Source organism: Neocloeon triangulifer, unplaced genomic scaffold (assembly GCF_031216515.1).
Source record: "Neocloeon triangulifer isolate White Clay Creek 2 clone unplaced genomic scaffold, ASM3121651v1 ptg000003l, whole genome shotgun sequence".
NCBI classification, from domain to species: domain Eukaryota; kingdom Metazoa; phylum Arthropoda; class Insecta; order Ephemeroptera; family Baetidae; genus Neocloeon; species Neocloeon triangulifer.
This window is the reverse complement of record NW_026775546.1, coordinates 12,347,156-12,375,072: the sequence shown is the minus strand read 5'-3', so window position 1 is coordinate 12,375,072 and position 27,917 is coordinate 12,347,156. Positions and strand designations below refer to the sequence as shown.

General features: G+C 37.1%; 3 protein-coding genes across 8 annotated transcripts in view; 1 reads left to right on the top strand and 2 right to left on the bottom strand.

Moving 5' to 3' along the window:
* Positions 1-55: 55 nt before the first annotated feature.
* Positions 56-6,229, top strand: LOC132205718 (rab11 family-interacting protein 1). Of its 3 annotated transcripts, none has more exons than XM_059634975.1 (12): positions 56-259; positions 2,662-2,700; positions 2,909-3,014; positions 3,611-3,748; positions 3,810-3,976; positions 4,139-4,207; positions 4,262-4,446; positions 4,502-4,748; positions 4,799-5,110; positions 5,161-5,333; positions 5,389-5,522; positions 5,831-6,229. In XM_059634975.1, exons 1-12 carry the CDS (start codon positions 229-231, stop codon positions 5,841-5,843), a joined length of 1,614 nt encoding a protein of 537 aa, XP_059490958.1. In that variant the 5' UTR covers positions 56-228; the 3' UTR covers positions 5,844-6,229. The 3 variants fall into 3 exon arrangements, with proteins under 3 accessions (XP_059490958.1, XP_059490957.1, XP_059490956.1); XM_059634974.1 differs by having other exon boundaries at positions 5,799-6,229; XM_059634973.1 differs by having other exon boundaries at positions 5,389-5,546.
* A 132-nt stretch (positions 6,230-6,361) lies between these two features.
* On the bottom strand, positions 6,362-10,067 carry LOC132205761 (uncharacterized). Its single transcript, XM_059635027.1, has 4 exons — positions 9,884-10,067; positions 9,329-9,492; positions 7,716-9,262; positions 6,362-7,657 (listed from the first exon to the last, which is right to left on the bottom strand). The coding sequence occupies exons 2-4, from the start codon at positions 9,459-9,461 to the stop codon at positions 6,419-6,421; spliced, it is 2,919 nt and encodes a 972-aa protein (XP_059491010.1). The 5' UTR covers positions 9,462-9,492; positions 9,884-10,067; the 3' UTR covers positions 6,362-6,418.
* Positions 10,068-10,677: 610 nt separating this feature from the next.
* LOC132192632 (uncharacterized) overlaps positions 10,678-27,917 on the bottom strand; it is a 58,184-nt gene continuing 40,944 nt past the window's right edge. For 2 of the 4 annotated variants that reach the window (XM_059612677.1, XM_059612679.1), the window contains exons 5-18: positions 27,542-27,762; positions 26,001-26,195; positions 24,882-25,045; positions 23,699-23,970; positions 21,815-22,669; positions 20,693-21,198; positions 20,421-20,564; positions 20,129-20,288; positions 19,766-20,077; positions 16,151-16,281; positions 13,843-13,940; positions 12,540-12,951; positions 11,667-12,110; positions 10,678-11,421 (exon numbers count right to left, since the gene is read on the bottom strand). In XM_059612677.1, coding sequence (XP_059468660.1) covers positions 11,404-11,421; positions 11,667-12,110; positions 12,540-12,951; positions 13,843-13,940; positions 16,151-16,281; positions 19,766-20,077; positions 20,129-20,288; positions 20,421-20,564; positions 20,693-21,198; positions 21,815-22,669; positions 23,699-23,970; positions 24,882-25,045; positions 26,001-26,195; positions 27,542-27,762 — 3,932 coding nt within the window. In that variant the 3' untranslated portion in view covers positions 10,678-11,403. The remainder of the gene's footprint in view (positions 11,422-11,666; positions 12,111-12,539; positions 12,952-13,842; positions 13,941-16,150; positions 16,282-19,765; positions 20,078-20,128; positions 20,289-20,420; positions 20,565-20,692; positions 21,199-21,814; positions 22,670-23,698; positions 23,971-24,881; positions 25,046-26,000; positions 26,196-27,541; positions 27,763-27,917) is intronic. The other 2 variants (XM_059612678.1, XM_059612680.1) reach the window with 2 other exon arrangements.

Sequence of the window (27,917 nt, the reverse complement as noted above, 5' to 3'; positions counted from 1 at the left end):
CAGAGGGCGAGCGCGTGCAGTCGATTGTTAATGGGCCAACAATCTCGCCGTCACGTCACACACAAGCCGTCGAATTCAACCAACACAGGTGCTGCCAGTTTTAGTTTTACCTGCGGGTCGGTCAGCCAGCGTCATCCGCCTTATCGTGTCGCTGGTGACTAATAAATAATCCGATTGTTGTGACTCAGACACGCCCGGACATCTGGGACACTCGGACGGACACTCGCGATGTGGAGTCCGACGCACGTTCAGGTCACAGGTGAGAGCAACAATTTTCACTCCAGAGCTGTACATGTTCTGGTTTGAACTTTGAAAACAAGTCGAGAGATTATTGTCCTTCCATGAGTTGTCGTTTCCGGAGTTAATTATACGCTTCGAACACTTGGATAATTTCATTCCTCAAATTGAAGCAAAAGACAAAATTATATAATTTAATGATAATATTTTAAACAGAATAACCCCTTAATTTAATGGTTTTAGTTGAAATAATTTTTAAAATTTAAAATGAAAAAATTTATTTAAATATATCCGCATTTCAGAAGCTTAGTTTTTATTTTTTTTTTTTTTTAAATTTAAAAACTTGACAATTTAATTTGTACTAATTTAAAATTTCATTTATTTTTTCCGTTTTTTCCTCAATACATTCGCATTACTTATTTTCAGCCACACATCCTGGGCGTAAATTCCGAGTTCCGCCCCTCGAAGATAAAAAAAATATCGCACAATATTTAATAAAAATCCATGCGCGAGTGAAAGAGCGCCGTTGTGAATAGTGTGTCTATCTAGGCGATAATAACGGCACTTTGAATGCAACACGTTTAAAAAGGCCGTTCTTTTCTCTCTCTTTCTTTTTTATTCGCAGCCAGGCCGGAATCATTTTGCATAGTCTTTTTTTTCCCGAGCCACCTCTCTTGAAGAGAGGACGGAAAAAACAATCAAATATATAAGGAGTCGAGCCGCGAAAAATTGGAGCAGCTTGGCCTTTCTTTTATCTCATCACGAAATACTAACTCGCGGTTTTCATAACACACTCACGCTTGCCCAATACAAAAATTCGGCCAATTCCACTTCGCGTGCAACAGTAATAATTCCCGGAAATCACGAAAGCTCGAATTTTATTGAAAATTTAGATCTCGAAAGGTTAAATTTTTAATTTGATAAAATAATATAATAATTTCAGTGAAATGAAATTTAAAAATATCAACAAATTTTTGTGTTAAATCAAACATTTTTTTGTTTTCAGAGTCGTAAATTTTTTTGTAGGGCTTCATGACAATAATTGTTTTTAGGTTGATGCAATAAATATTTTTATCTTTCCGCGGAATTAAATTAAGCTCTCTGAAACAATCCATTCATAAAATTTCATTTCTTTAGTAAACAATTTAAAGACAAAGTTGATTATTTGAACGATAAGATAATTATTTATGGAAGGAATAAACTATTTTTTTTTTTTTAGCTAAAATGGGGCAATTAAGAAATGTTTCAAAAACATTTAAATTTAATTATATCAATAACAAGCCTCAAAAATGTATATTGCATATCAAAATTTTGTGATATTTAGTAAAAAAAGACGCAATTTTTTTGCTACATTTTATTCAAATTTGATGACATCCAAGTGCATTTTGAAGTTTATTAACTTTAATAAGAAAACATATTAAAACTTTGTAGTTAGAAATGTTATCAATCAGAGCTATAGAAGATTATATCAAGGGGGATTAAATAAACAGGAAGAGTTTGATTGATTGCTAGGCTAGGAGTTCTTATCAAATCTTAAAAACAGCTGTAAAATTTACAATGCCAATTTTAATTTACAGTAGTTCCTGCACTTTGTTGAATTTAATCCAAATCACAAATCATAATTTTTTTTTTATATTTTAATTTTGTCCAATCAATTATAAGTTTTTATTAGTTTTATATTTTCACAAGAGTTTATTCTTGGATAGTGATAAATTCATTTCAATTAAAAATTGAATGCACATTGAACTTTCTGTAAATCGCTCTGAAATAATTTAATTTGGTGAGAAGACCTTCAAACGCATTCTCTTCTCTTTTTCAACACTTTTAACCATTCTGCATAAACACTTTTTCGTAATGCTCTAGTAACGTAAGAAATAATAACTTCCAATCAGTCCATTCCCTTCCAACGAGCTTGAATGCAAAAATTAATTACCGTTTTCGAAGCCACCTTGAAAATTTGTCTGCGTTTTTCACGGATTTGGCAACAAAATATAAAAATAATTTTTTTCCGTTCCGGTGTGCAGCGCACGCAGCATGATGATGGCATTGCTGGGTGTTTGCTAATTTTATCGCACACCAAGGTTTCACCTGCTCTTAATAAAGTGCAAATAAATGCCGCCTCTTTACATCACCGCCTGCTTTTGACGTCCGTAATATTGTTTTCACCTGTGAGAGAAAGAGAGCTGTAAATTTTATTGTTGCGCACCGTTTTTCACTTCGTACCATCAACGTGGCGTGTGATCGAAATAGAAATTTGCACAAGTTCCATAATTATAACTGTTCAAAGGCATTCACTGATAAAAAGTCTATTAAAATTTATTTAAAAAATTGAGATTATTAATTTTTTTTTGCTCTCTTTGAATCCCAAATCCTAAGTTACCTTTTTATTTATTAATTTTATATTTTATTAATTTTTTGTTTCAGTTCAAAAAGCGAGAGATTTGCTGACCAAAGGAAAAAATGGTGAGAATTAATATTTAAAAACTAATTAAAATTTTCTTCTAATAACAATATGTGATGAATTTCTCTCAATCTTGTTAAATTCTCCAATTTCACACGCAGTCACGATTTCCGCCGAAAGCGGTTTTCTTTCACTTTATTCTTATCTGGAAAACCGCACACTGGGCCAATTAACAAAGAAGTGTTCACTGAGGTTTATTGAAAATTTCAGGCACCAACGACGCGTTCGTCACGATCGCGCTGGGCAAAGAAAAGTACCAAACGTCGGTGAAGGAAAAAGCATCTGGCGCCGTCGAATGGCACGAAGAATGCGAACTGTAAGTCAAAACTCTTGATGCGTTGATTCGTCTCGTTTCGGTCTGCCAAACCTCTGAAAATTAAATTTAATTAATGCAGTCAACTGATCACATTTGAAGAAGATGACTGCGTATTTTCTTCAAACAAACTAAAATGAGAAAAAATTTATCTTGCAAATTGATATATAAAACAAAATTTGTAAAAAATATGAAAACATTTAATTGAAATAAAATCAGTTTTAATTCAATAAGGAAATGTTTGAAAACAAAGACATTTCTCTGACATTTTGCATTACTTATTCAACAACAGGCAGTTTTTAATTTCAATCCAGTAATGCAATCCATCTCCATTCTCTGCCAACACATGATATTGTAAAAATTGCAATGGAGTGAATGTGGAAATTTAAAAGTACAAACTTGCGCTTTCTTTATAAAAAATCTCATTCACTTTCTCACACGAAACTTTATATTCTTTTCTAATCAATAGGAATATTGCATAAAAAATTTACAAGCTAATTAATATAAAGAAATTTGAATGCATTTTTTAAATAAAAATCTTTTTTTATATTATGAAATAAAGCAATGAATAAAAAAAATTATTTTTAAATAATTTCTAGGCAAATTCCCGAACATGGGAACACGGCCGAAGTGGTGCTTTCGGCTCTGCACAGGAACTTTCTGGGCGTGGACGAATTTCTCGGTATGGTGAGCATCCCACTGTCTGATTTTGACGTCTACGAGAGGCCGCGCAACAGGTTGGAATACAAATTGTGCATCCTTTTTTCATTCAATGCAAATCTCTGATTAACATTCCAGATGGTACACCCTGAAGAGCAAGCCCGGCAAGGAGAAGAACAAGCCGCGTGGAGAGCTCGAGGTCAAAATTGCGTTCATCGTCAAGGCGGGCAGTTTGACCGACCTCAGCAAAAAGGAGAAGCACAAATCCTCTCTCGGACAACTCGGACAAGTGGCCCATTCAGTCGGTTAGTTCAAATTAATACTGTATTTAAGAAGGAAAATCCTTTTTATTCTTATAATTTAATGCTTACAATAAGAGGAAAAAATAATTGACGCTGGTAAGAAAATGATCAGCAAAATTTCAAATTTGTTTGGAAATTTAATAATTATAAAATCATAATTTTTAGGTGGAAGTTTGCTCAGTATTGGAAGTTCTGATAAAAGAAAAAGCTTGAAGAGATTTGCCAAGTCAATAGGTAATTAAAATTGAATAAGTTTTTTTATGATTTCTTTCCATAATTAAATTTTAGGCAGCAAAGTTTCAAGAAAAGACAAGCATCGAAGTGATTCTTTCAAGGAGGAAGGAAGTTTTGACAATAGTCATGTTGAAGACTCGCCCTCTTTCTCCCGCATGACTGGAAGGACTTTGGGAGGAGGTCAAATCAAAGGAGAGGCTGACCCTGGGGTCATCAGTGAAGACGAAGATGAGTTTGCTGTGAGTCTAAATTTGATCAATATGTGCAATATTTCTAAAAATTTATTTTGAATAGTTTGACGAACTCTCTCACAAAAGTTCAGCCAGTTCGCTCAGCAACAGCAATGCAGTGCCGTCTTCGTACTCGAACACCTCCACCCTGCCAGTGGCCAATTCACTTGAGAATTTGGCCGGAGGAGAGTTTTTGAGGCGCACGTCGGAACTTCCTCCAGCCGTTGCTGCCCCTGCAAAGCCGCCCAGAAACTCTCCGGAGAAAACTACCATTGTGGATGAGTGGGATGAGAAAATTTTCGGCCGCAAAGGTGAGATTTTTAATTCATTTGGAATCAAATTGTAAAAAATAAAAATTTAGATACCATTTCGATTGGATCTGGTTCGTTGAAACGGAGATCTTGGAAAGAAGAAGCGCCTAAAGTGGAAAAACAACCGGAGGAGCCTGAAAAGGAGAAGGAAAAAGAGCCGGAAAAGCCTCCCTCACCGAAGAAGACTTTGGCGCCGCAGCCAATGCCGAGAGTTCCGTCCAAGAGCAGCTTCAAGGAAATCATTGTTGAGACTGAAAAGGAGGAGGAAAAGAAGAAGAAGGACAATAATAAAGAAAATAAGGAAAAGGAGCCCAAGGAGAAGGATGGAATCTTTTCCCGCAAGTTGAAGGCCTTCAAAAAAGGTAGTAAAATATATATTGTAATTGGGAAAGTAATTAAAACTTCTGAATAGATTCGCCAAATGATTTGACACCAACAAAACCTACTGTGGTATCTCTAATCAATGCCAACGCCCCGTATGAGAGGATCATAATCGGGGGCGAGAGTGACAAGCCAAATCCCAGAATCACATCAAAACGCCTTCCCTCAGAAGTGATGGAGAAGTTCAAGGACAAATCCAGAGAGGTTTAAAGTTATTTTAATTTTTACACCAGTTATTAAATTTAATTATTTATTTCAGGAGCTGATTGAGCTGGTCTGCAACCTGCAATGCGCCGTCGAGCTGCAGCAAAAGCGAATGAAAGACATGGAGGACTACCTGGACGACCTGTTGCTCCGAGTGATGGAAACCACCCCTCGGATTCTTCAAAACCCGTACGTCAAACAGAAAAGTCTTAGGTGAGACCAACTCTCGATCTGGGTGACAAATTGATTTAATGGGAAATCAGCCTTAAGCCTTTTCTCAACAAATTATTGTAAATAACTAAAAATTGCTCTGACTTTTGTATAATCTTAAATTCTCTGTCTTAAATCTAAAACTAGCATGGTATATATTAATTTTATTCTGCACCCACTTGCATTTAGTCTCACTTAAAGCATTAATTTTATACTCGTTGGAATGGTATTGCATGATTTTGTTGAATCCCACAGAAAAGTTCTGCACTGATCAAAAAATGTTGCAGCTCCACTGGCTGAGCAGTTTCCCATGAGAAGATGCCAAAAGTAAATTCATCACAGAACTCAGTGATTTGAAAAGTGCGAAAAAGTGTATTTAATTAATTGATATGCGTGAGATTACAATTAATCCAAACTGTGTAATAATAATTCCGTGGACCACTTATGTCAAGATGACAATATTAAATGTTATGTAAAGGTAAGAGAAAACTCCATAAATAATATGAGATCTACTATGGCCCTTAAAACATTGTGATTTTTCATACTTTTCATTGTAACTTGTAACCAACCCAAATTTGCTGCTAAATATCCATAATATAAAGCTAAATAGATTGTATTTTATGTTGAACTTTTGTTGTACCAAGTTAACCACTGATAAAAATCAATGAAAATAAAGTGTAAAACATAAAAAAACTTATAATTTTAAATTAACCATTTCATCAATTTTTTGAAAATAGTAAAATAAATTAAATGTTTCACTGTAATTAGAGTAATCAGGTTTAGTGACAGTAAAAAAACACAAAAATTATTTAAAAATTAATGGAGATATCATATTTTTAAAATGTAAGTAGGAAAGAATTGAATTTCATCTGATTTCAAATACAGATTTTCTCAATTATGAATTTGTCATGCTCCTCGTTGTGCTGGCATTTCTTCATGGCAAGATCCTCACACTCCTCTCTGCAGAACCAGTTGACATCAGGATATTCTTCGTCATCGTCGCAAAAGCTGCACATGACCAGATTCTCTTCGACGCTTCCACAGAAACGGCAGTGCTTCAGGGGCAATAGCAAGTCTTCGTCCCAGCTTCTGATTTTGTCCTCTTCTTTATCAAGTCTCGACAGGTACGGCGCAAACAACAGCTTTTCGGCAGGTTTCCTGATGTCTTCCAAGGTAACCCAAGTCCGATTTTCGCGGTAAGGATTGATGCACATCGAAGCAATTTCCAGCTTGAGCTTGCGCAGGTCCTTTTGGGAAAAGTACTTGAGAATGAGTTTGGTGTCCTCAGGGTAGTAGTTTGGTGGGGTGAAGTTCTCCGGGACTCGAACGGTCTTGCACATTTCGTACAGTTGGTGCAGAAGGACGCCGAGTCTTTGCCAGGCTGTGACTGCAGTTTTGCCCTTTCCTTTGCTTCCTCCCACCAGTTCCAAGTACACCTCCTCAAGTGTTTGCAGTCTGAAGGTGCAACCTTTGGCCGAAGAGGACTCAGTCTCGAAAACGCTCACCAGTTCAATCATCGAGTAAACTGCCAGCAGCAGACTTTTGAGCTGTGAAGACGCTGGTGAAGCCTCGGCAGATGCACACAAAGACCCAAATCTGGCAATGCCTTCAGTCAGGGCGAAAATTATCATGTTCGTCCATTGAGCACCTTTCAGGGTCCAATCCAGGGCAAACCTGTGCAGATAATTTGTCATGGCAGGGTCTGCGGATGGAACATTGTTGGCTGCGTTCTGGGAGAGCAGCTCATTCAACTTAATTATCGGAGTTGAGATTGTTCTGAACTTCTTTGGCACCACACTGCAAATACGGTCCAGGAACATTTTCCTAAATGCCAGAATGGATGTTGCATAGCTCGGATTTCCTGAAAGCAGGTTGTTTGTTGAATCCGCAGGATCTGATCGAGACTTCCAAGCATTGTGATCTTTGGAAAAAAGTTCGACTAGCTCCTCAAGGAAGAAAACGGACAACTTGTGCTTGAATTCGGTGCTACTATCTTTGCGGAAGCAATTGACCAAAGCTGGCAGGATGTAGTAGATGAAGGTCCAGTTAGGGTATCTTGTATTACTTTCAGTTTCCAGACAGACCATTTCCTTTGCCAGTTGGTACACTCGTTCCTAAAAGATTAGATTTTTTTTAAATTATATAAAAATAAATTTTTCTAAGGGGTTTTACCTCAATTGAATTCTGTGGCTTGGCTTGGTCCAGCATCTGCATAAACGTTTCAGGAATATAGCTGGATCCATCCCATTGCTTCAAATAATAATCAGCTATCCGCTGAAAGCCGCCACTCTCTTCAAATATGCTGAAGTTCCTAATGTTTAGTTCCAAATCTTCACCCTTATAGTTGAATTTTTCAGCAGTGTCTTCTTGGTATGTTTTTTGGTTTGCAACATAAGAGAGTGTTCTAGATAGGAAATCGAACATGATGGACTTTTGCAGTTGAAGAAGCAAAGTTAGAAAGCAACTGCTGTGAGTGATACTGAGAAGTTCGGTTCCGTTGTGATTTTTCACGTAACATAAAATTAAATATTTTAAAAATTTGCTCTTGGTGTCATCTTCAACTTTTACTTCATCGGAGAGATAAACCTTGCTTAAAGCTTTGTCCAGTGAGTTCATGTAAATAAGCGCTTTGTCCAAAAGTGGGAAAATCTTGCTCTCATTGATTTTCGCCTTCAGGTCCTCGATTTTGATCCGGATGTCACCAAAGCAAGGCTTGATCACTTTTTCACTGTTGACCCAGTACAGAAAGGTGTACATGGATTCCTCTAGTTCATCATCAGGGTCCACATGGATGTTCTCATTATGGAAGAAAACTTCCTTGTTTTCAACAGATGGATCGGACCTGGCCCGAAGTTCCACAATGATACCTGGAAGAGCTGTGATGAGGTACTCAAATAATGCTTTGTTATTATCATCCAAGAGGAAGGCCTTCAGAGAGGCCAAACAGGGTGCAACAACGTCCTCCATGATCAGTTTAGTCACTCGCTCGTCTTTCTCTGGAAACATTTTCACCTGATGGCCAATCAGCGCAAATCCGTAGTTAAGTCTTCTCTGAAGATCTCTAAAGAACACAAAAATAAGTTGGACGGAAGGGGCAATCTGTGGTGGGAAGGACGAGCTCTTGTTAATATAACAAATGTATTTTGTTCTGTGAAACAGCAAAGTGTTTTGAGCTGCTACAAGCCACTGGTTGAGCAGGACAGGATTGAAATGCAGTTGCCACAGGACACCTTCATTGAACAGGAAATCCTCAGCGGTGCCCGTTTCCGTCTTTCCAGGGTTTTGCATTCTATGGGCAAGAAGTTTCTTCGAAGAGTAATTGGTGATAAAAGCTGTTAAGGCCATCAGTGCAGACTCGTCATTATTCCTGGCGGCCTCGTCCACCTTGCTCCAGAAGGAGAGACCAGAGCATTCAATGCTGAAGGCTGTCCGAGTTGCCATCGTAAGGTCGTAGATTCGATCCTCCTCAGTCTTTGCTTTGTTGCAGAACAAAAGTTGTGAGTTGTATAATTCTTTGTCCGCATACTCTGGCATGGCCAATGTCTGGGTAACGTAGAGCGTCCTGAGCAGTTTGTTTTTGGTGAATAAGACACTGTCGAGTAATGAGTCTCGAGTCGATAGAACATCGTCTGATGATTGTTTATTGTCCTTGCAGCACTCGATCCACGGAAGGTAAGGTAAAAATTCCACATGATTGACCAGTTTAAGGAATAAGAATGCTGAAATTTTGGAGAGTACAATATGAGTTGAAGGAAATTATTTTAATTTTATTTAAAATTGCTCACTCTCTTTCTCTTTATCTGCTAGCTCAGTGGGTGAAATTTCCTGGGGACATTTCTGGTGAACGATGTACTGCATGTGGCGAATTTTTTTTTCCACATCCTCATTATACACATTCTTCTTTTTACTTTTGCTCATAATTGTGCCAAAATATAGGTCTGCATCAATCCTAAAATCGAAAATAAAAATAATATTTTTTAAGCGCAGTGTGCTTCAGCTGGTCCAAAAATTACCAAAAAGATTTTTTCAAACCAAAACTCGCATACTGATTTATATTTGAGCTCCTAAAAGGATTAATTTGAAAAAAAAAATTCACAATGGCATGGATGAAGCCAAAATATATATGTATTATCATGATTTATTTTGCTGGAGAGCGCGACGCTTGCAACTTCTAAAATTTATATTAATAAAATGAAATTAGGTAGAAGGATTTTTTTAAATTTATTCATAGCTATTGTATTATAACTTCTTTTTTTTACTGAGAAAATTTTCTCCTTTTAATTCTCTTATCCTGGCTATCCTGCTCTTAAATACAAAACTAATGCATGAGATTTATTTACCTGAAGGTCCTGAAGGCTGAAATACAAACAGGAATCTGATAGGCAGGTGCGTGTGCAGGTCACAGGTTTGATCACTCTGCGTGTACCGACCCTGTACCCTTCAGAGTGACGCTGGAGAAGGAGATTGAAGTGATCGGAAGAACAGAAATGCGGGTGCCATGTGCATTATGCGCCAGCTGACCTGAGGAGGTTTTGATTTATTTTGGTACAAGCGGCGGGAATATCGGGGGAGGGGGAAGGGGATGAGCGGGGCGCGCTGCTGTTTTCCATTTTTCCAACTTTCACTTCCCACATGATAAGTTCAATTTTTTTTTTTCACAATGAGTTATTTTTATCGTTCTTTTTTTTTCGATAGTGTGGGTTTACCGCGGCGGCCGTGTCTCTTTTGATGTCGGGCGTTTTAGCAGGCATCTGCTAGTTGTAAACCCTTTCTTCTCTTTTTTTGCTTTTTTTCTCCAATTTAAAAATTTTTGTACACACCGAGAAGAATAAATAATAATAATAATTATTTAAAATTAAATTTTATTTATAAATTTAATAATAAATAATATTAAGATACAATATATTTTTATAAAATTTATAAACTAATTAAATACAACATAAAAGTTATTTTAAAAATGTTGAAAGTAAAGGTGATAATAAATAAGTGTAATTATTGTTTTTGTTTTTATTTTAAAATAAATATTTGAATAATTTAATTTTATATCTTGTTATTATTCTTTTTTGATTATTTGGATAATTTTTGTTCCTTTCTTCTTTAGGTTGTCATGAAATGAAAATCGAGTATATTTTTTTTACAATATGTAATGTATTTTATCGCAAGCACTGCTTCTCATATCATATATTTCTCACTCATCACAACATATAATATAATTATAAGTATTAGTTTTCCGCAATTGCACACCTGATGAATAATAACAAATTTTAAGTATTGACAGATATTTAAGAGGTTTTACAATTAACACAAAACTGACGACTTCAAATAATAATAATTATAACCCCTGCTGGATCACAAAAGTTTAATTTTTTGCATTCCAATTAAAAATTAATATATTTTCCTGGGATTGCGAATTAATTATCTCTCATTATAGTCGTCGATGAAATGAACTAATTATAAGAAATTTCGTAAACTTGTAAAAGATTTAACCAGGCACATTTTTTAATATATTTTCGTTGCATTTTTTAAATTGATTATGTATTTACAAACGCGCGGGACTCTACCTGCAGACCAATTACAGTAGTAGTTAATTATTATTGCTAAATCTATCCGCATATCACATGGATACATGCTGAGCAATTGATACATATAAAACTGGGGATTATACTTGGCGGAGTTAGAGACGGTAGAAGGACTTCTTTGTTTCTCTCTTCTAAAGCGAAGGAAGTTCCACAGCAAATTCGTACTGGGGGCGTCACGGCTTTCCATGTTTCACTTTCGCCGTGGGAGCGAATGACGAAATAAAATATGCAGCCAAAGAAAGATGCTGCCTCGGATCAAATCAAAGTTCACACAAGAAAATCTACTGCGTGGACCTCACCTAAAACAGAAAAGCGGATTTTTGATTAAAAATTTAAACATGAGCGCAGATAGTGTGACTCATGCTTTCAATTATAATATTCGAAAAGAAAATTGACCTAATCGCCTAATGGAATACTTTAGAGGAAAAAGAATGATTTCATTTGAAATTGAAAATAATTTCAAATTATTTAATTAAAAAAACGCTGAATGAAAGAGGAACCAATTAATTTTAAAGTTGAAGTAAAATAAATTTTAATTGCTTACCCTTCGAAGGTTGCTCCTGCCGCCGAAATTCTTGATGGCGTCCATGAGTTGGTCCCTGGGGGCCTCGCTGGTCTGCACGGGCAGTTTCTTCTTGGGCGGCGCCGTCGGTCTGATCACCATTGGTTGCTGTAGTTGTTGGGCAGGGGGCGGCGGAGGCGGCACAGGCGTCGGCTTGGGGGCGGTCAGGGGTGAGATTTTAACTGGGGCGTTGCTGCTGGGGGCGGCGAAGCCCTTGACGCTGGGGGCCACCTGGGCGATGACCACCGGCTGGTGCTGCTGGGTCACCTGGGTGGGCTGGGGGGCGCCGTTCAGCCCCACAAGGGTGGTGTACCGCTTCTGGGGGCCCTTGGGGGCGGCAAATTCGCTTTGCTGCTCCAACGACTGGTGGTACGAGGCGGGAGGGTTCTGACGAAGGATCACCGTCGGCTTGTTGCTCGCTCGGACCTGCAGGAAAGATATTGAAATAATGAAAATGAAAATTAAAAATTGTGTTAAAATAAATCGAAATGATTAAAAATTATAATCTAAACAACAAAATTGGATTGTAATAAAAGAAAGTATGAAATAAAATTGAAAAATTAAATTTATATAAATTTTTTATCAAAAAAGCTTCATTAAATCCCAAATTTACAATTTACAATTTTTCACCTATTTCAAGAAAATACAATTGAATATTGTCCATTAAATAAATTTCAACTAGAATTAGCCGGTCATTTTGATTGATTTAAAATTGAAAATATTTAAAAGAAGATTGTGAGATTCAAATAATTTCCAAAATTTGTTTAATTTTCTTCTCTTTTTGGAAACAAAAAAATTGAAATATTTATTTAATAAAGAATTTTGTGTTGTTTTAAAATGTAATTGTGAGATTACTTTTGGTACCTGTTCAGTGGCAAGACTGTGAATGGTGACGCTGGACTTGTAGGGCGGCTGCTGCAGGACGCGCCACGAGTTGCTCCTGGTGACGGGGTCGCCGTTGGAGCCGAGCAGGTGGAGCGTCTCCTTGGGCTTGGGCTCGGCCTGCCGCACGATGGGTGCCGCCCTGGCCTGCAGTTGCCCGACGCCCACCCTGTAGTCCGAGTCCTGCTTCAGGGCGATTTCGCTCTTGGGCCGCTCGCTCCAGGTGCCCAGGTTGATGGTGGGCGGGCGGAACCGCTGCTGGACGCTGCTCGAGCTCGACGACGTCACCACCGTCCGCCTCTCAAGGGTGTTGCTGCCCCTGTACACGGTAGGGTCGCTCACCTCCATGTCCAAAGACCGAACGCCACGCGGAAGCGTGCTTGACCTGTGTTCAGAAAATATAATTTTTTTTTTAAATTTGTTTTTAATTGATTCATTTTTTTTCAGATTGCTCTCTCGAGCCTCAATTTAAATAAAGAAAAATATTGATTGCTTATCTGTGAATATTGTTTAAAAGGTCGATTTGATTTAGTTTGTTCAGTGATTTGGAGATTTCAACAATTGCAATGACTAAATATTTTAATATCCATTTGCTCCAATTTTGGCTCAAGCTTCATTTTTACTTTTTGCAATAAACCTTCTTTCTTTCCGGCTGTTTCGCAGTCTAGTGGAAAAAGAGGTTAACGGCGGCAATCGTGTGTGTCAGTGTCATCAGCACTCACTCCAATTGATAAGTCTCGGTGGACTGTGCCGCTTTTGTCACGCGCGATTCTATATTATTTTCGTGGTCGATTTCGCGCCCACCGAAAAGCACGAATGAATTCCTACAATTTCACGCATGGAAATAGCCAAAAAAATTTAGAGCTGCACGCGGGCAATTTTCAAATTCTTAACTATAAGTGGCGTGCGTGCGTGGGATTTGTTTCATTGTTGAGCCAACACTCTTTTGTTGTGGTGTAAAAGTTAACTTGTTAGAAAAATGAGTTGAATTCAACGAATTCTCATGATTTGGTGATAAAATTGTACAAAAAGCAGAGTGAAAAAATTTAAATTTTTAATTGAAATAAATTATCATGATTTGAATTTATAAAAATTAATTTTTAAAATAATAATGAACACAACATTTTATCAGTGGGTTCTGAAGCTCTCCTTTTTGAAATCCAATTAATGGTTTTATAAAAACTCGTTATTTTGTATTAGCTCAAATGAGCTCAACTGAATTAATTTAAATTATTTGATCAGATTGTAATATTATTGTTATGTTTTTTGTAATTACCTGGAAGTGATTGTTTCGGTGATGGTGGTGGTCGAGGTGCCGTTCATGGCGTCTTCTTCGAGCTTCTGCTTCATCTGAGGCAGAATCTCGCGCAGCACCTGCAATTAAACCACAAATTCACGTTGAAACAATTGATTGATTTGTCCGTCGATCCCCTCTTCATTTGTTTTACAATTTAATTTGTCTCTCCAGTTTGAAATGGAAAGTGAAACAAAATGATGCATTCTGGTCTGTGGCGCGATCTTTTACTATTCCATTGACTTTGCTCGTTTGATCCCGCGGAGAGAGAGGCGAAAAATCTGAAGCGGCTCGGAAGGAGAAAGTTTAATTCGTTCGATGCAATGAATTATTTGTGACACTCGAGGCGGCCAGCTGATCCGACGGGGCTTTTGTCTCTCTTGAGAGCAGGAAATTCAAGCTCATTGGAGATTCCAATCGCTTTTTAATTATAAACTTTCAGATCTCGCTGGCGTAATTCATTATTGTAATTAACGCAATTCAATTGTCCAGTTAAATCAACGTAATCTTCACTCATAAAAAGGAGAAATGATTTATCATGAAACAATTTAATTCCATTAGGTATGAAATTATGGAAATTATTATTTATTTTAATCCGAACCTGATATTTGGTTATTTTTTTAAGTGCTTTCCAAAAGAAGTAAAAAAAATTAATCAGAATAATTTAAAATTAATTGAAATTTCTATTAATATTAATTATTACACATAAATTCTTTATCAATTAAATATTATTGCTTTTTATTGCAATATTTTGACATTATTACAAATGAAAATAAAATTAGGAGAAATTTTTGTCTTGTGGCGAATTTTGCGGAGTTAAATTTAAGAGCACAATTTTTAAAAGGATTATTAAGTGAATTGCTCAAGAGATCTCTCACCAAGTGTATGGTATGATTTTGATTTTCAACACACACTTCTTGAAGAGCAGAAGAAGCGTGGGAGTCTGAAAGATGACTTCTCGCGCCTTAGAATGTAATCCAACGTGACGAGAAACCACAAAACTAAAAGTTGTTTTCTCACTTGCTTGCGCAACAGAGCTCGAGTTAAAAGCTTAAAAGCAGAGACATATTCTATTGCTGGAAGAAGAATTGAAGCCAGTTTCCTCAGCTTTTCAGAAAAGGGAATGAATTTTTTCCGTCTCGTCTTTCGCCATTTTTTTATAACGGCGCTTAATATTTTTAAGCAAGACGAGTCGCGTATTTGGGCTCGGAGCATTCAGATGAGAAGAAAAGGAGGCCAAGCTTGCTGCTTTTTACTCACGAGGTGAATTTCACGCACCAAATTGTGGACAAACTCGTCAAGAAGATGAATTATTATATCATTTTTGAGACCAAACACAACAAAACGATTTGTTATTCATTCCGATGAAGAGAGAAATGATGGAAGAGGCTTAATGGGACTTGGAAATCTCAAGGTTTTGACACTAATGAGCTGCTCTTTGTCACGGCATATCAAAATTTTCTTGTCAAATAGAACAAAATCTTCTTAAATATCAACTTTAAAATTATTCTCCTTATTTTTTTTATAGCGTGGCCCAAATTTCTATACACAAATTTCCAATTATCAACTTGTTGCGGCATATTAAAGCTTGTACAGAGTTAAGTGCGTTTAAAAGTTGTAGCCGATAAATATGAAAACGCGCTTGGCCCAAATCGCAGGCCTGCTGTTTCAAGCCCGCATATTTGTGCTTTACACGTCATGTACACTTTTCGCCAGTCGGTGTGACCTGCGCGTTTAAGAAGGTCAATCAAAAACAAGCGACGCCATTGCTAATTAAAAGAAAAGCTTAAAATAATGCACTTTCTTGATAGTCAGAAAAGGACCACCCACTAATTTCTAATTGTTTATAAAGACGGTTTCTCAAGATTAGACGAAAAGTAATTTCTTTTTAACAAGCTCAAATGCTGTGTTTTTATAAGATAACCGACATTTAAAATGAGAGGATGAGAACAAAAGAAACATCTCATTACTCTTCTCATTTGCTTCTGAACCATTATTTAGAAATTTTCAAGATTCATTCATTTAGATTATCATGAAAATAGCTCACGAAGAAACTAAATTTAATAATAATTTATTATTTATGTAGTACAATTTTCAATTTAATTTAAAAAATGATATGAAAATTTGTCAAACTAATTTACAAAAAAATTTGTAAATATATTGATTAAATTAATAATTTTCAACTTTACCAAAATATTTAAAATTCAATAAATCAATTTGAAGTTTTCAAAAAATGTTCATTTATGAAAAAATTTCATTCGCAATTGTGACGTTTGTTTGAATTACTGACCTGTAGGGACTGAAGAGGCATGTCGACGTGCTCCTGAAGGACGCTCTGGTTGGTGATGAGTTGCTTTTGCCAGGTGAGCAGTTGTTGTTGCAGCTGCTGCAGGCGCTGCTCCTCTTCCTGGACGGGCGCTTCTGCAAACCAAAGAGACGAGGCGACGTTGAAAAGGAATTTGTATTTGATGGAACGCGCGCGCACCGAACTGGCGAACCTTCGAGCGACGACTGCCCTGCCAGCCAGATAGAAAGAGAGACACGGACCCCCACTCACTCGCCGCCGAGAGAATAATAAAATAAAAAAAAATAACTCTTTCACTGAATGGGCTCGGGCGAGAACCTGTTGTTGGCCGCCGAAGCCCAGCCGACGTCCCACACACCGACATTCTACGCCCAATGTAAAGCGAGACCAACTCGCTGAGCAGTGACGTCGACCGAAAATTAAAAAGAAAAAAAACCTCGCTCACAACTGCACAGGCTTTTGAATTATGCAACCAGCTCAAAAAGATCATACTCAAGGGCGATTTTATAACAAAATTATAAAATGTGTTTTGCTTCGGAGGTGGAATTTTTTTCAAAAATTGAGTAGAAATTTATTGAAAAAGGTGCAAATTCAAAGCCAAAATATGGAAATAATCAAATGAAAAAAAGATCAATGTTACAAACTCCAAAATGTTCTTTGATCTCTAAATTATATTAAGAATCAAATTGCAAAAAGTAAGAAAAAATTTAAAAAATTGACCTTTGAAATTTAAACCACCACTTCAATGTTCTTTATAGAAAAAGTATAATATTTAAATTTCCTAAAAGGTTTCGGAGTTTTTGTTCCATCAAACTCGACTTTTGCTTGAGGCGTTTGTCAATTTAATAAAAATAAATTCCACATTGATTGTTAAGTTATTAAAAAACAAGATTTTTAACATTTCCTCTGCAAGTTTTTACTATAGTTCGATTAACTTTCCTGAAACACAGAATCAAATTATAGTTTTTGTATATTTAAAACTTCAATTTGCTTAAAACTACTCAATACTCATTTAATTACTTATTTCAGTGGAAAATAATACAAATGTATGAAATTAAAGTTAAAATTGTTTTTTATTTTTAAATATAAGACCGAAAGAAATTATTATTACTCCATTAATAGGTTTAATCACGGAATTAGAAAAAAAAATGAAAGCTGCGAGATCACAATGGAGGCTTGTAAGTTATTAGCTCTCGTGTGCGAAATTAAAGCAAACAGGTTGACGCGCGGTTGCGTTACATGACTTTTACTCGCGGCGCCGCCGATATTGAACAATAATATTATTTCTCTCTCATCCAGATCGCCGCGAAAGGTTTATAACATAATCTGCGGTGTGCGAAAAAAAGAACACAATCGTGTGTGTGACGCAATCGCAATTTTTCACACAAACTGATAAGTGGGATTTTTCGAACCAGAGTCATTATCGCGCGTCACCCATTGTTTATCAGAATTTTGCGCGATATGAGAAAATAATAGTGAGCTTTTGTGCAATGTTGGCGCTGTGACTAATTACTGAAAGATTGATATACAATCAATGGGCATTTTTTTGCAGGATATTTTTAAAACTAGAAATAATTCAACAATTATTACAAATTTTATAATTAGTTTAAGCAAAATGTCAATTAATGACAATTTTTCTTAGAAATTTCTACAAAAGAAAAATAATATCAATTGATATTTTTTTTATATTTCGCAATTCTGTCCTCCAGCTTGCGTTTTTGAGAGTTTTTTTTATTTTAAAAGATAAAGATAACGGACAACTGATGACGTGCTTTTTTTCTTCCGTTGCTTTAACATTTTCTCTCTTTGGAAAAATAATTCGCCAACCTTGAGAGATGCAAAGCCGCTTGCTTGTTATAAATCCTTATTTGTAAAAAATTGTGCCATGTCTCGCTAATGAGGCGTGCGTGCACAGTTTTTAATCGCAAATTACACTCGGACAACAATTATTAAAACGCCCTCAGTTGGTCTTTTCAAAAGAAAAATTTAGCAAATTATTCATGCGGCCTAAAATATTACCAGTATTTTTTCCTGACACAAATTCGTGAAGTATCGGAATATCAATTACAAACTCGCCGATTTGACCTCATTCCGAGCAAATTTAAAATAATCTAGACTGCGTCCCGTGAGAACGACCGATTGCCTTTTTGCCCTCGAGCAATTTTCTAATCTTAATTGCGGCCTCTGATCGGTTTATTGCCCTGACACGTCGCGGAAAATTTACTCAAAACTCTCTCATTAGCATGAACACATGAACAAGAAAAAATGGCTTTCCTCAAAACAGATGCAAAACTTTTTTCATATTTTGAATTTTTTTACTCGATTTTTGAAAAATAAACAAAATTGATGGATCTCTCGGAAGTCTGTTGAGTTCAAATAGGCTGGGCACGTGCAAAGGATCAAGAAAGGCGTTTGTTTTGTGTTGATGTTGTGCACAAAGGACCAAATAAATCGCGTCACGTGACGCGACCTTCCTGCGCTGGTGGTACAAAAGCACCTGCGAAAAAGGTGCAGCAAGGCTTTCTACTCTGGCCGTTGCACCAACCCAAAGGTCACCAAAGGTGCGTGCGTGCACAATTTCTTTGTGCATACCGACACGGCGTGCATGCATCGTAATACAGCATAATAATAGGGAAGTGAAAAATGGGAAAAATAGATAATTTTATTTTAAAATTAAATATTAATTGATGTTTTCTCTTTCAAATCATTTATGTATGTATAAATTACAGAATTATTTAAAAAGTCAGAAAATCATAAGATGAAAGACTACAAACAGATCAAAATCTAGATAATTATTTATCTTTGAAATATACATCTAAAAATTTTATTATTAAAATAGTTTTGAAATATTTTAATTATGTATATTTTTCTAAAATTTATTTAATTTTTTTTTTTGACAATTTCCAATTTATCACTTCCCCTTATTTTCAAAGGAAAATATTCCGATTCCGCATGCACGTTATTCAAGCTCACTACATTTACAGTTAAAGCTTCTCATCTCTCGCTCTCATTGTCAGGTATATATTATTTATTTTCTCGACGATTTCTCAAAGATGGAAATAATATAACGCCTTTTTTTGCTGCATTCTATATTCCTTTTCAATAATCGGCCCCGACCTAAGTCATACCTCAATGACAACGCACCATTTGTTTACTTTTGCTACATTTTTCCACCTAAAAAAACTGCAGGTTTCAAGTTTCAAGGAACGGTTGGTTGGCTAACTTTTAAGTGACGATTCGGCAGCTTATCTCTGTGTGCGCAAATCCGTTTGCAAATAAGGCTGAAAAATGTGAGTGTGACTCCCACATAGAGGAAGTTGTAAATTCTTGACAAATAGCGCAATATTTGTTTAGGAATTGGAATTATAAAAATTCCTTCTGCCTCATAAAACGATTGAAAAATTTCATTCAAAATTAAACTGCATTCAAATTATTGCAATTAAATTTCAGATCTGATCAATGAATTGTGAAATAACAACAAGACTATTGAGGCCCACTAAAAATAATTTCAAAGTTACCAAAACCAGAGAAAGAAATTTCACTGTTTCAATCTTATAAATTTTTCAAATTCTTTTTGGTGTTGGAACTTTTGAGACTCACCGTTTTGAGCAGTTGATTTGGAAACGTCGTCCACGCTGGTGGTCTTCCTCAGCGGACTGAGCACCCTGTCGCTGTCACTGTCCGAGCCAGACCCCCTCCTCGGCACCTCCTCCTCGTCCTGCTGCTTGTTGTCCCTGTGGTCGTAGACAAGGCTGCAGAGCGAGTGGGCCGCCCTGAGGGGCATGATGGTGACCCTGGGTGGAGAGGCGCTCCTCCTCTTCGGCAACTCACTCACCACAGCAGGTTTGATGGTCACATCCACGATGGCAGGTGGCTTCGGCCTCATCTCAGGATCTTCCTCCTCCACAAATCCTAAAATTCAACCATTTAAAAAAACTCCTAAATTGAAATGAATTGATTTACTTTTAACTTCCTCTTCCTCATGCACTGATTCCTGTTGGTCTATCAAAATGTCCGGCTGCTGGATTATGATGTCAGGCAGAGGAGGCACAATTTCTATTCTTGGTGTTTCTTTTTCAACTTCTGTTGGCTTCAAATCAAACGAAAGTCTTCTCTTTTCCTCCTAAATCATAGTAAATTCAACATTATTATTAAAATATATAAATTATTCAAAGTTTGCAAAGCTGTACAAAATTAGTGTTAAATAAATTATACCATTCTATTATTTTAATTTTAGTAAAATTATTGAAACTACCTCTGGTGTATTTGAAGGAGTGGCGGTTTCCTTTGAATCTCGGAAAGCAGTCGGTGGTGCTGGCAATTTGTACTCCCAGTCAGGAATATCAGATGGCTCTGGTGAGATTGGAATCGAGTCCTGCTTTTTCTCCTCATTCTGAGACTGAAATTTTAATATTTAATTAATTAAATTGACAAATATTGTAGTTTTTAGTTTATCAAAAGTTTTAATTTTTTTGCAGTACATTTATTAGTTTTTCCCCCAGTAAAAAGCTTAATTTTTATTTTTACCTCCATTTCGAATTTCTTGAGCGCCAATTCGAGCTCCTGCTGCTCCTTCTGCAGCCGCTCAATTTCCATCCTCTGCTTTTCATGCAACGCCTTTTTCACCTCCAACTCTTTGAGCAGTTTTTCCTTGCCCAGCCTTTCCTGCACCAGCCGCGGGTCTTCCTCTTTAATATTTTCCTCAACCTCCTCGACTTGGGGTGCAGGACTAGGCGTTTTCGAAAGGTCTTCCTCATTTTCCACCTGGACGATTTTCTGCTGCTTCAAAAGTCGCTCTTCCGCCTCCAGCTGCTTCTCCAGGACGTCAGTGACGCTCTGGAAGGCACTGTCAAGGTCGTCCTCGTCATCAGAAGCGTATTCCGACTCCGCCTTGCCAACGTCCATGCTCTGCACCTGCACCTCCAGATCCTCCTCGCAATGGCTCCCGTTGTCCATATGGCCGTTTTCAGTCCGGACAGTAACGGGTTCTGCGGGGGATGGCAGGTCTTTGGCAGGGAGTTTTTCTGCGCTCTCTGCAAAAGGAAGAGTGGAAAATTTATTATAAAACAAATATTAATGGCACCTGAAAATTTAATTATAATTTTCAAATAGACCATTGGAAAAATGGTGTTAAATAAATAAAAAAACACATTAAAACAGAAAAATATTTTAATTATAATTAATTTTATAAAAATTAGAATTAATTAATAATACTGCTAATTTTCTAAACATTTAGGGAAGCTTCATTGGGTTTAATCAAATCAAGTTATTACAACAAAAGGAGCCATTATTTTCAATTATTTTTTTAAATTTAAACCACCATTGTTGAGACGTTATTAAACTTTATCCATACTCTAAGCACAAATTTTAAAAACATTTGAAAGAAAAATCGCCTTGCTTATTTCAATGCTGAATGCTGTGAGAAAAAACCTGACAATTTTCATGTTTAAAAAAGAAATTAAAATTATATCTTTAAAATGCTCTATAGAAATAAAACTAGTTTAAATATTGCATTTGTTAAATAGTTTAAAAAGCTTTCTAATTAACAATAAGAAGTTTTTTAAAATACCTCCACCAATTATCAAAATTTATATATTACACAAAATTAAAGGAAAACTTTATCAAGTTAGTTAGGTTAGTGAAGCAAACCTTGAGCACCACTATTAGCGTGAGGTTGGTTAGTCATGGCGAACAAGTCTAGGTCCAAGTCCAGCTCGTCAGTCGAGTGACCAACTTCCTCATAATCGTTGGCCAAAGGAAATCCGAACTCGTCGTGGGTTGATCTGAGACTTTGCACAGAAAGGGTCGATCTCTGCGAGGTCAGCATGAAATCCCTCGAACTGGTTTCGACGATTTTCGCCTTTTTCCCTGGTTTCGCCTTCTCAAAGTCCAAAGACTTCAATTCCTCAACTTTAATATCTTCCTCAGCTTGAGTCTCCCATTCGATTTCTCCCAATTTGGGTCGGCGCCTGTGTCCGATGTTCTTCGGCGCTTTCGGTGCCGGCGCCTTTTTTCTGCTCGGTTTTTTCTTATTATTATTATTATCCTCGTTCAAAATTTTGGTCAGCGAATTTCTCTTCTGCTCGCTCAGCAGGGAGTTGTGGAAGTTGGCGTACTCTTCATCCTCCTCCAGAAGAATGTCAGTGGTTCTGATAGTGCTGCCACCTGTGGAGCCTTCGAAGAGACTCAGGTCAAGGTCGTTGTCGATGTCCTCGTAGGTGTTCTCCGAGCCGTTTTCGCTGTTCACGTTGAAGGAGAGGACGCTGCGGCCGACGCCGAAGACGAAACTGCCCGTCGACGAGCCGACGCTGCCCACCAGCGAGTTGGACGACGCCTGTCGCCGAAACAGGAGCCCCGAATCGGGACGGGGCAGGCGCGGCTTCCGGGGCCTGATGGGGGGTGGGGTCGGCGAGGCCGCATCCGGGGTCAGTCTGCGTGCACGCGGGACAGGTGGGTTAAGGGGCGACGCTTCTGCCTCTACTACGGGGTTATCAAGCATGCACACTACAAAAAAGTGAAAAAAGACACAGAGGAAGAGGAAGTTGTGTGAGTTTGTTAGTATTTTTTAGATTTAAAAAAGGATATAATTTGTTATTTATAAAAGCATTCTTTAATTTTATAATGCAAGCTTCTTCATGCAAGTGATTAGAGATTTTTAGGTGTTTATTAATATTAAATATATTTTAGTGCTATTAAACGCAAATTTGGGCCCAAAGTTGGAAGTTCAAGGTTTGCTTTTCATTATTATATTGTCTGTTTATCTATAAAGAAGAAAAACTTTACTTCTTAATTTATTGTGAGATGAAAGACAGCAGTGAACATGAACAATATCAATAAAAATTTGAAATAAACATTGTTTAATTAATTTAAAAAAAACTTTTATATGTTAATTTTTATAATTTATAAGCAAAAAGGAACGAAGTAAATTTAGATTTTTTCCCATTTATAAAAAATGTATTTTTACTACAAAAAAAATCAATATTTTATTAACTTTTCGGCTCATTGAAAAGTAGTATTTTTATTTTCACTGGCAAATCTAAGAACCAGGATATTTTTAAAGAAACTCGGCCTTGCTCTCGAGAATTTTGCTGAGCTGGTTTAAAAACAAAGCGTAACTTTCCTCCTCGGACGACTTCCTACAAGTCAGCGAAGGTTTCAGACAACCCTCTTCCACCCTCTCCTGCTTCACCCCATTCTCCCTCTGCTGCTTTTTCCTCTCTTCCCTTCTCTGCGTTTTCAAAACGTCCATCTGCTTTTGGTAGTTCAAAGCAAGTTGCTGCTCGCGCTTCAGGAATTCCGCACTGGGACGGAACTTGCGGACCTGCCCGGACGCAACCCCCTCCCCTGCTTTGCCATTTTTCTCCGCGTTCTGCTTTCGGAAAGAGGAGAGCTCGCGTTTGAAGGGTTTGGGCCCCAACCTGACCGGCACCTTGAACTTCCAACTCCACCCTGAGGAGTCGGAACTTTGCTTTTCGAGCGGGGGCGGCACGAATGTGTCGGGGGTGGAGGGGAAGTTGGAGGCAGGTTTCTTACCTGAGGGTTCTAGCACACTACTGCTCCTACTGCTAGACCTACTGGGCAGGGCGCTCGGGGGCGGCACGGCCGGAGGCGGCGCGGGGGCCTTTTTCTTCTTGTTGCTCAGCGAGCTGGTGGAGGTGGCGTTGCTCATTCTGCCGGGGGCGTCCGTCTTGGACACGTCGGACATGGACAGCGAGTACTGCAACTTGCCGGCGGCTGCACCGGCGGCGGTGCTGGAGGTGGTGGGGGCGGCTTTACTTGATTTGCGGTTTATTGTGTCCGAGGGACTGCAATTCAAAATTGATTTAGCAACATTAGTTAATAAATTACCTCCAGTTAATGAAGAAAAAAATAAATTGAGAAAAATGAGGTATTCGTCATTATTTAATATCTTTAGAGATTATTAAAAACTCTGAAGAGAAATAAAATAGCTGACGATTCTTTATCTACTTTTTTCGAAGTTAAATGCATAACAAATGCTGCCCAAATATACATTTTTTTTTTGTACAAATTGAGGTTCTAGGATAACTAATTTGATGAAAAATATGTTGTTGTTCACATTTTTAATAAAAAAAAACAACCTATTTTCATCGGAAAATAATCTATTTTGAGATTCTTCTGCTATATGGAGACTAAAAATTGTTTATTTTTCCAAAGCGGTGTTAATAGAATAATAATATGTTTTTATTTTACAAGATTTGGAAAACCACTTTAAGAATAGCACTATATTTTTAAATTATTATATACAAACTATTTTTCTTTTCTACAAACCTAGCCTAACTGATAGCCGAAAAACAAGAGGCACAACAAATTACAAAAATTGTGCATGCTGCAAATAAATTTGGTAATATTTAGGTCAACTTTCAGTTGCTGCTGCGATTTCAACGCTTGAATTTTGAAAAGACTATGAATAAATTTCAATTTAAAAAAAAACCTAGCTCTATAAAAATGATTTCTAATCAAAATTGACCCTTTGAACTCTGAAATTGTCCCCCATAACACCTCAAATATTGACTTTAATCAGAAAAATTGTTCTAATAAATTTTTCTACCCGCCCAAATCTAGTTTCTAGCGGAAAAATGAATTTCGCAACTTTTGAAAACTGTCCACGTAGCCCTTGGAGAAAAAAAGGGTGACTCATCAAAATGACATTATCAATTAATGAGTAATTAAGTGCGGAATGCGTATAAGTACTGACCTGGTGGAGTGGCCATTGAGGTTGTCGGGGGTGTCGCTGAGGACAGAGGCCTCGTGGTATCCGCTGCTGTCAGAACTATTTCTCGAGTGCGAAATAACCAGAGCAGTGGTTCTCTTGGGTTCGGCAGGCTTGCTGGTCGCTTCTTCCACCTCGACTGCTGGCACCTGCCAACAAAGAAAAAAAAAACGCCACACTCAGCACTCTCCTGCCAACGACGAAACACGCAAATGGCCCCTGTTATCGCACGCGCGCCGCCGACGCTCTAATCTCCACTTTCATTTGTTTATTGTTAACATATATTGTGCCGCTCTGCGGGAGAGGTGCAAGAGTTTAATGGAATTCTCAATTTTATCTCTGGCCCGGCCATTAGTTATTCAATTAATTAGCAAAACTGACTGACACTATCTCTCTTCAGATGTAATTATGTTTTTATTTATTTGTTTTTGATATCAAGACTTGGAAGAAGTTTCTCTCATTGAGGATGGAACTGCAGAAAAATGCTCCGCAAAAATTAATATTTTAACTGTTAAGATAATATTTCAAAGCAGAAAATCTGGAAAAAGTGTAATTTAAAGTTGAAAAATTATAAAAAGGAAAACAGCTGCTACGTTAATTGGGGTGTAGATTATTCATTGATATTAATATTTCCTAATTTAGACCTGGAGGAAAGGTAAAAAATCCTTAAAAATATGCAAATCGATCAAAAAACCAATTCTTTAATTTTTAGTTTGTTCATAAAAGACGAATTTTCTAATATTTCTGAACATTTATTTAATTTAAAATTGCGTACTGAAGTTTGTGGAATTCACAATAAGAAAAGTGAGGATTTCTGTTAACTTCAAACCGTGTTTACGCATTGAAACACGCAATAACAGGAGAGACAGAAAAGTCAACATGGTATAATTAATTATGAAAAATGTGGCAACACCATTTGCTGCGGCGGTGTGCGATAATGGGAAGCGTGCAAATAAACAAAGGGCCTTGGAATTCTTCTCTCCTCCCGTCAGCAAACAACGAGAAAATGGAAAAATCTTCTTGAAGGTGCCTCGAAAATTCAAAAAAATAAAAATCCAATGATTTTCTGTGTTTATTTCTTTTTTTTCATTCACTCGAACTTACGGAAGGGGCTGCGGGGGGCTTTGGTGCGCGTCCCTTGCGGTGTCTGACCGGCGGCGGCGGCGCCATGTTCTGTCTGTCCATGATTTTGCCTGCTGGTGGCGAAATGGATCGGCTGAGACTTTCGTCCGACCTGGCCGGCGAGCTGCTGCGCCCTCCGAGACTGTCTCCGCTCAGGCTGCCCTCCCGATTGCCATCCTGAAATGAAAAGGGGAAGAAACCCTTAGAAACATTAATAATGAAATTAATAAAAAAAAAAGAATCGGAAATATCTATTTGCATAATAATTTGTTTCAATGAATAATGGAAGAAAAATCAAAGAGTGAAAATTCACTTTTCATTCTGGAATTTTCCTTCCACGTTGCTTAGTTAGTGAAAAAGACTCTTCAAATACTCATTGAGTCAATAAATAACTTTTAATCATCAAAAGGATTCTTCTTTTTACAAGTATGAAGGTTCCTTTATTGGCCAAAATATAATTTTCATTTTCCAAATGAATTAGACAAAAAAATCTTTTAATTAATATTAATTTCGAACCGTTTCATATCAACAACCTTAGATTTTGTGTATAATTTATAGAAAAAAATCAGTTGAAATAAATTAAATATTTGCAACTAAATCTGTATTTTCATCAAATTCTGTTCTGGTTCTTCTCCAACCCAATTCCAGTAGTTCGACTTTCTTTCTTTCTTTTTCAGCAGACACGGTCATTACAAGAGAGATAAAAATCGCTATAAATTTTCGCAGAAGAGCAATGTGAAGGTCTTTTGCTTCAACTCCATCGGAGGAATTTTTATGGATGTGTGTCTGTCGCTCTCTTCTTATCTTTAGCCATTTGTTGTGGCAGATTCTGGTCGCGATAAGACAAGCACGCTCTGCCGCGATAATCCGCCTCTGATCCGGTGCACATTTGGTGCGGCAATGTATAAATTTAATGTATCAAAGCCGCGCATTTTTGGGCTAGCTAACTGTAATTCATTGCGCGCCGCCGCCGCCGCAGGTTAATCGCTACCGAAATATAAAAGTACCATCGTTATATTTTTAGTTAAAGGTTTCACAATATAAAAGAAGTAGAGAAGTTGTTTTTCCAATCGAACGGTGGTGAAGTCATTGCGAGTGGCGAAACAAAGACGAGCAAATAAAAATAAGCTTATTTATTGAAAGAAAATAATTGATAAGGGGATAAACGTCTGAGATACAAAATAACAATGTCTGCAGTTCTCGTTAGATTTAAATCAGAAATTTATATAAAAAAATTTTTTAACTGAAAATTTTCGGATTTAAAAAAAAAAATATTGGTTGTAGTTTTGATAATTCCAAAATGAAAATTTTTAAAATAAAAGTTCGGATTAAATTAAAATAAATGCTAATTATTTAAAAAAAAAAAAAAAAAAATTAGCTTTCCAGGTGTTTCAAATAATTTCAAATGCAAAGTGAAGGAAAAAATATTATGTATTTTAAATTTTCACTATTTTAATGAAAATATTTGTAAATTTTAAAATAATTTTTGTTTAATTTGTCATAAATTAGATTTTACTACTCACAGATTTGTTGCGTTTGAGGATGGACAAGACTCCTCCACTTCCGCTGCCGGAAGAAGTGGCCGAGGATCCGTTTCGTTGTTCGCTGTTGCTCCTCTGCAGGGCCGGAATGTCCGACGAGGAGAGTTCGGTCGAAGGTCGCGAGCCACGCGGCACCACCACGATTTCCGTGATCTTGTAGTCGGCCAGACACAGCGACAGTTGCAGACTCTGGTCCGTGTTCACTGCAGGACGAAAGAAAGAAAGAAATTCGAATCATTTTAGTGCAAATATAAACGCTCGAAGCCAGAAGATTCCCGACGAAGCCGCACAACCTTTCCGTGTTGTTCAAGCGACTTATTTTTTATAATGGTAAACAAACCTAAGCACTATTGATTCA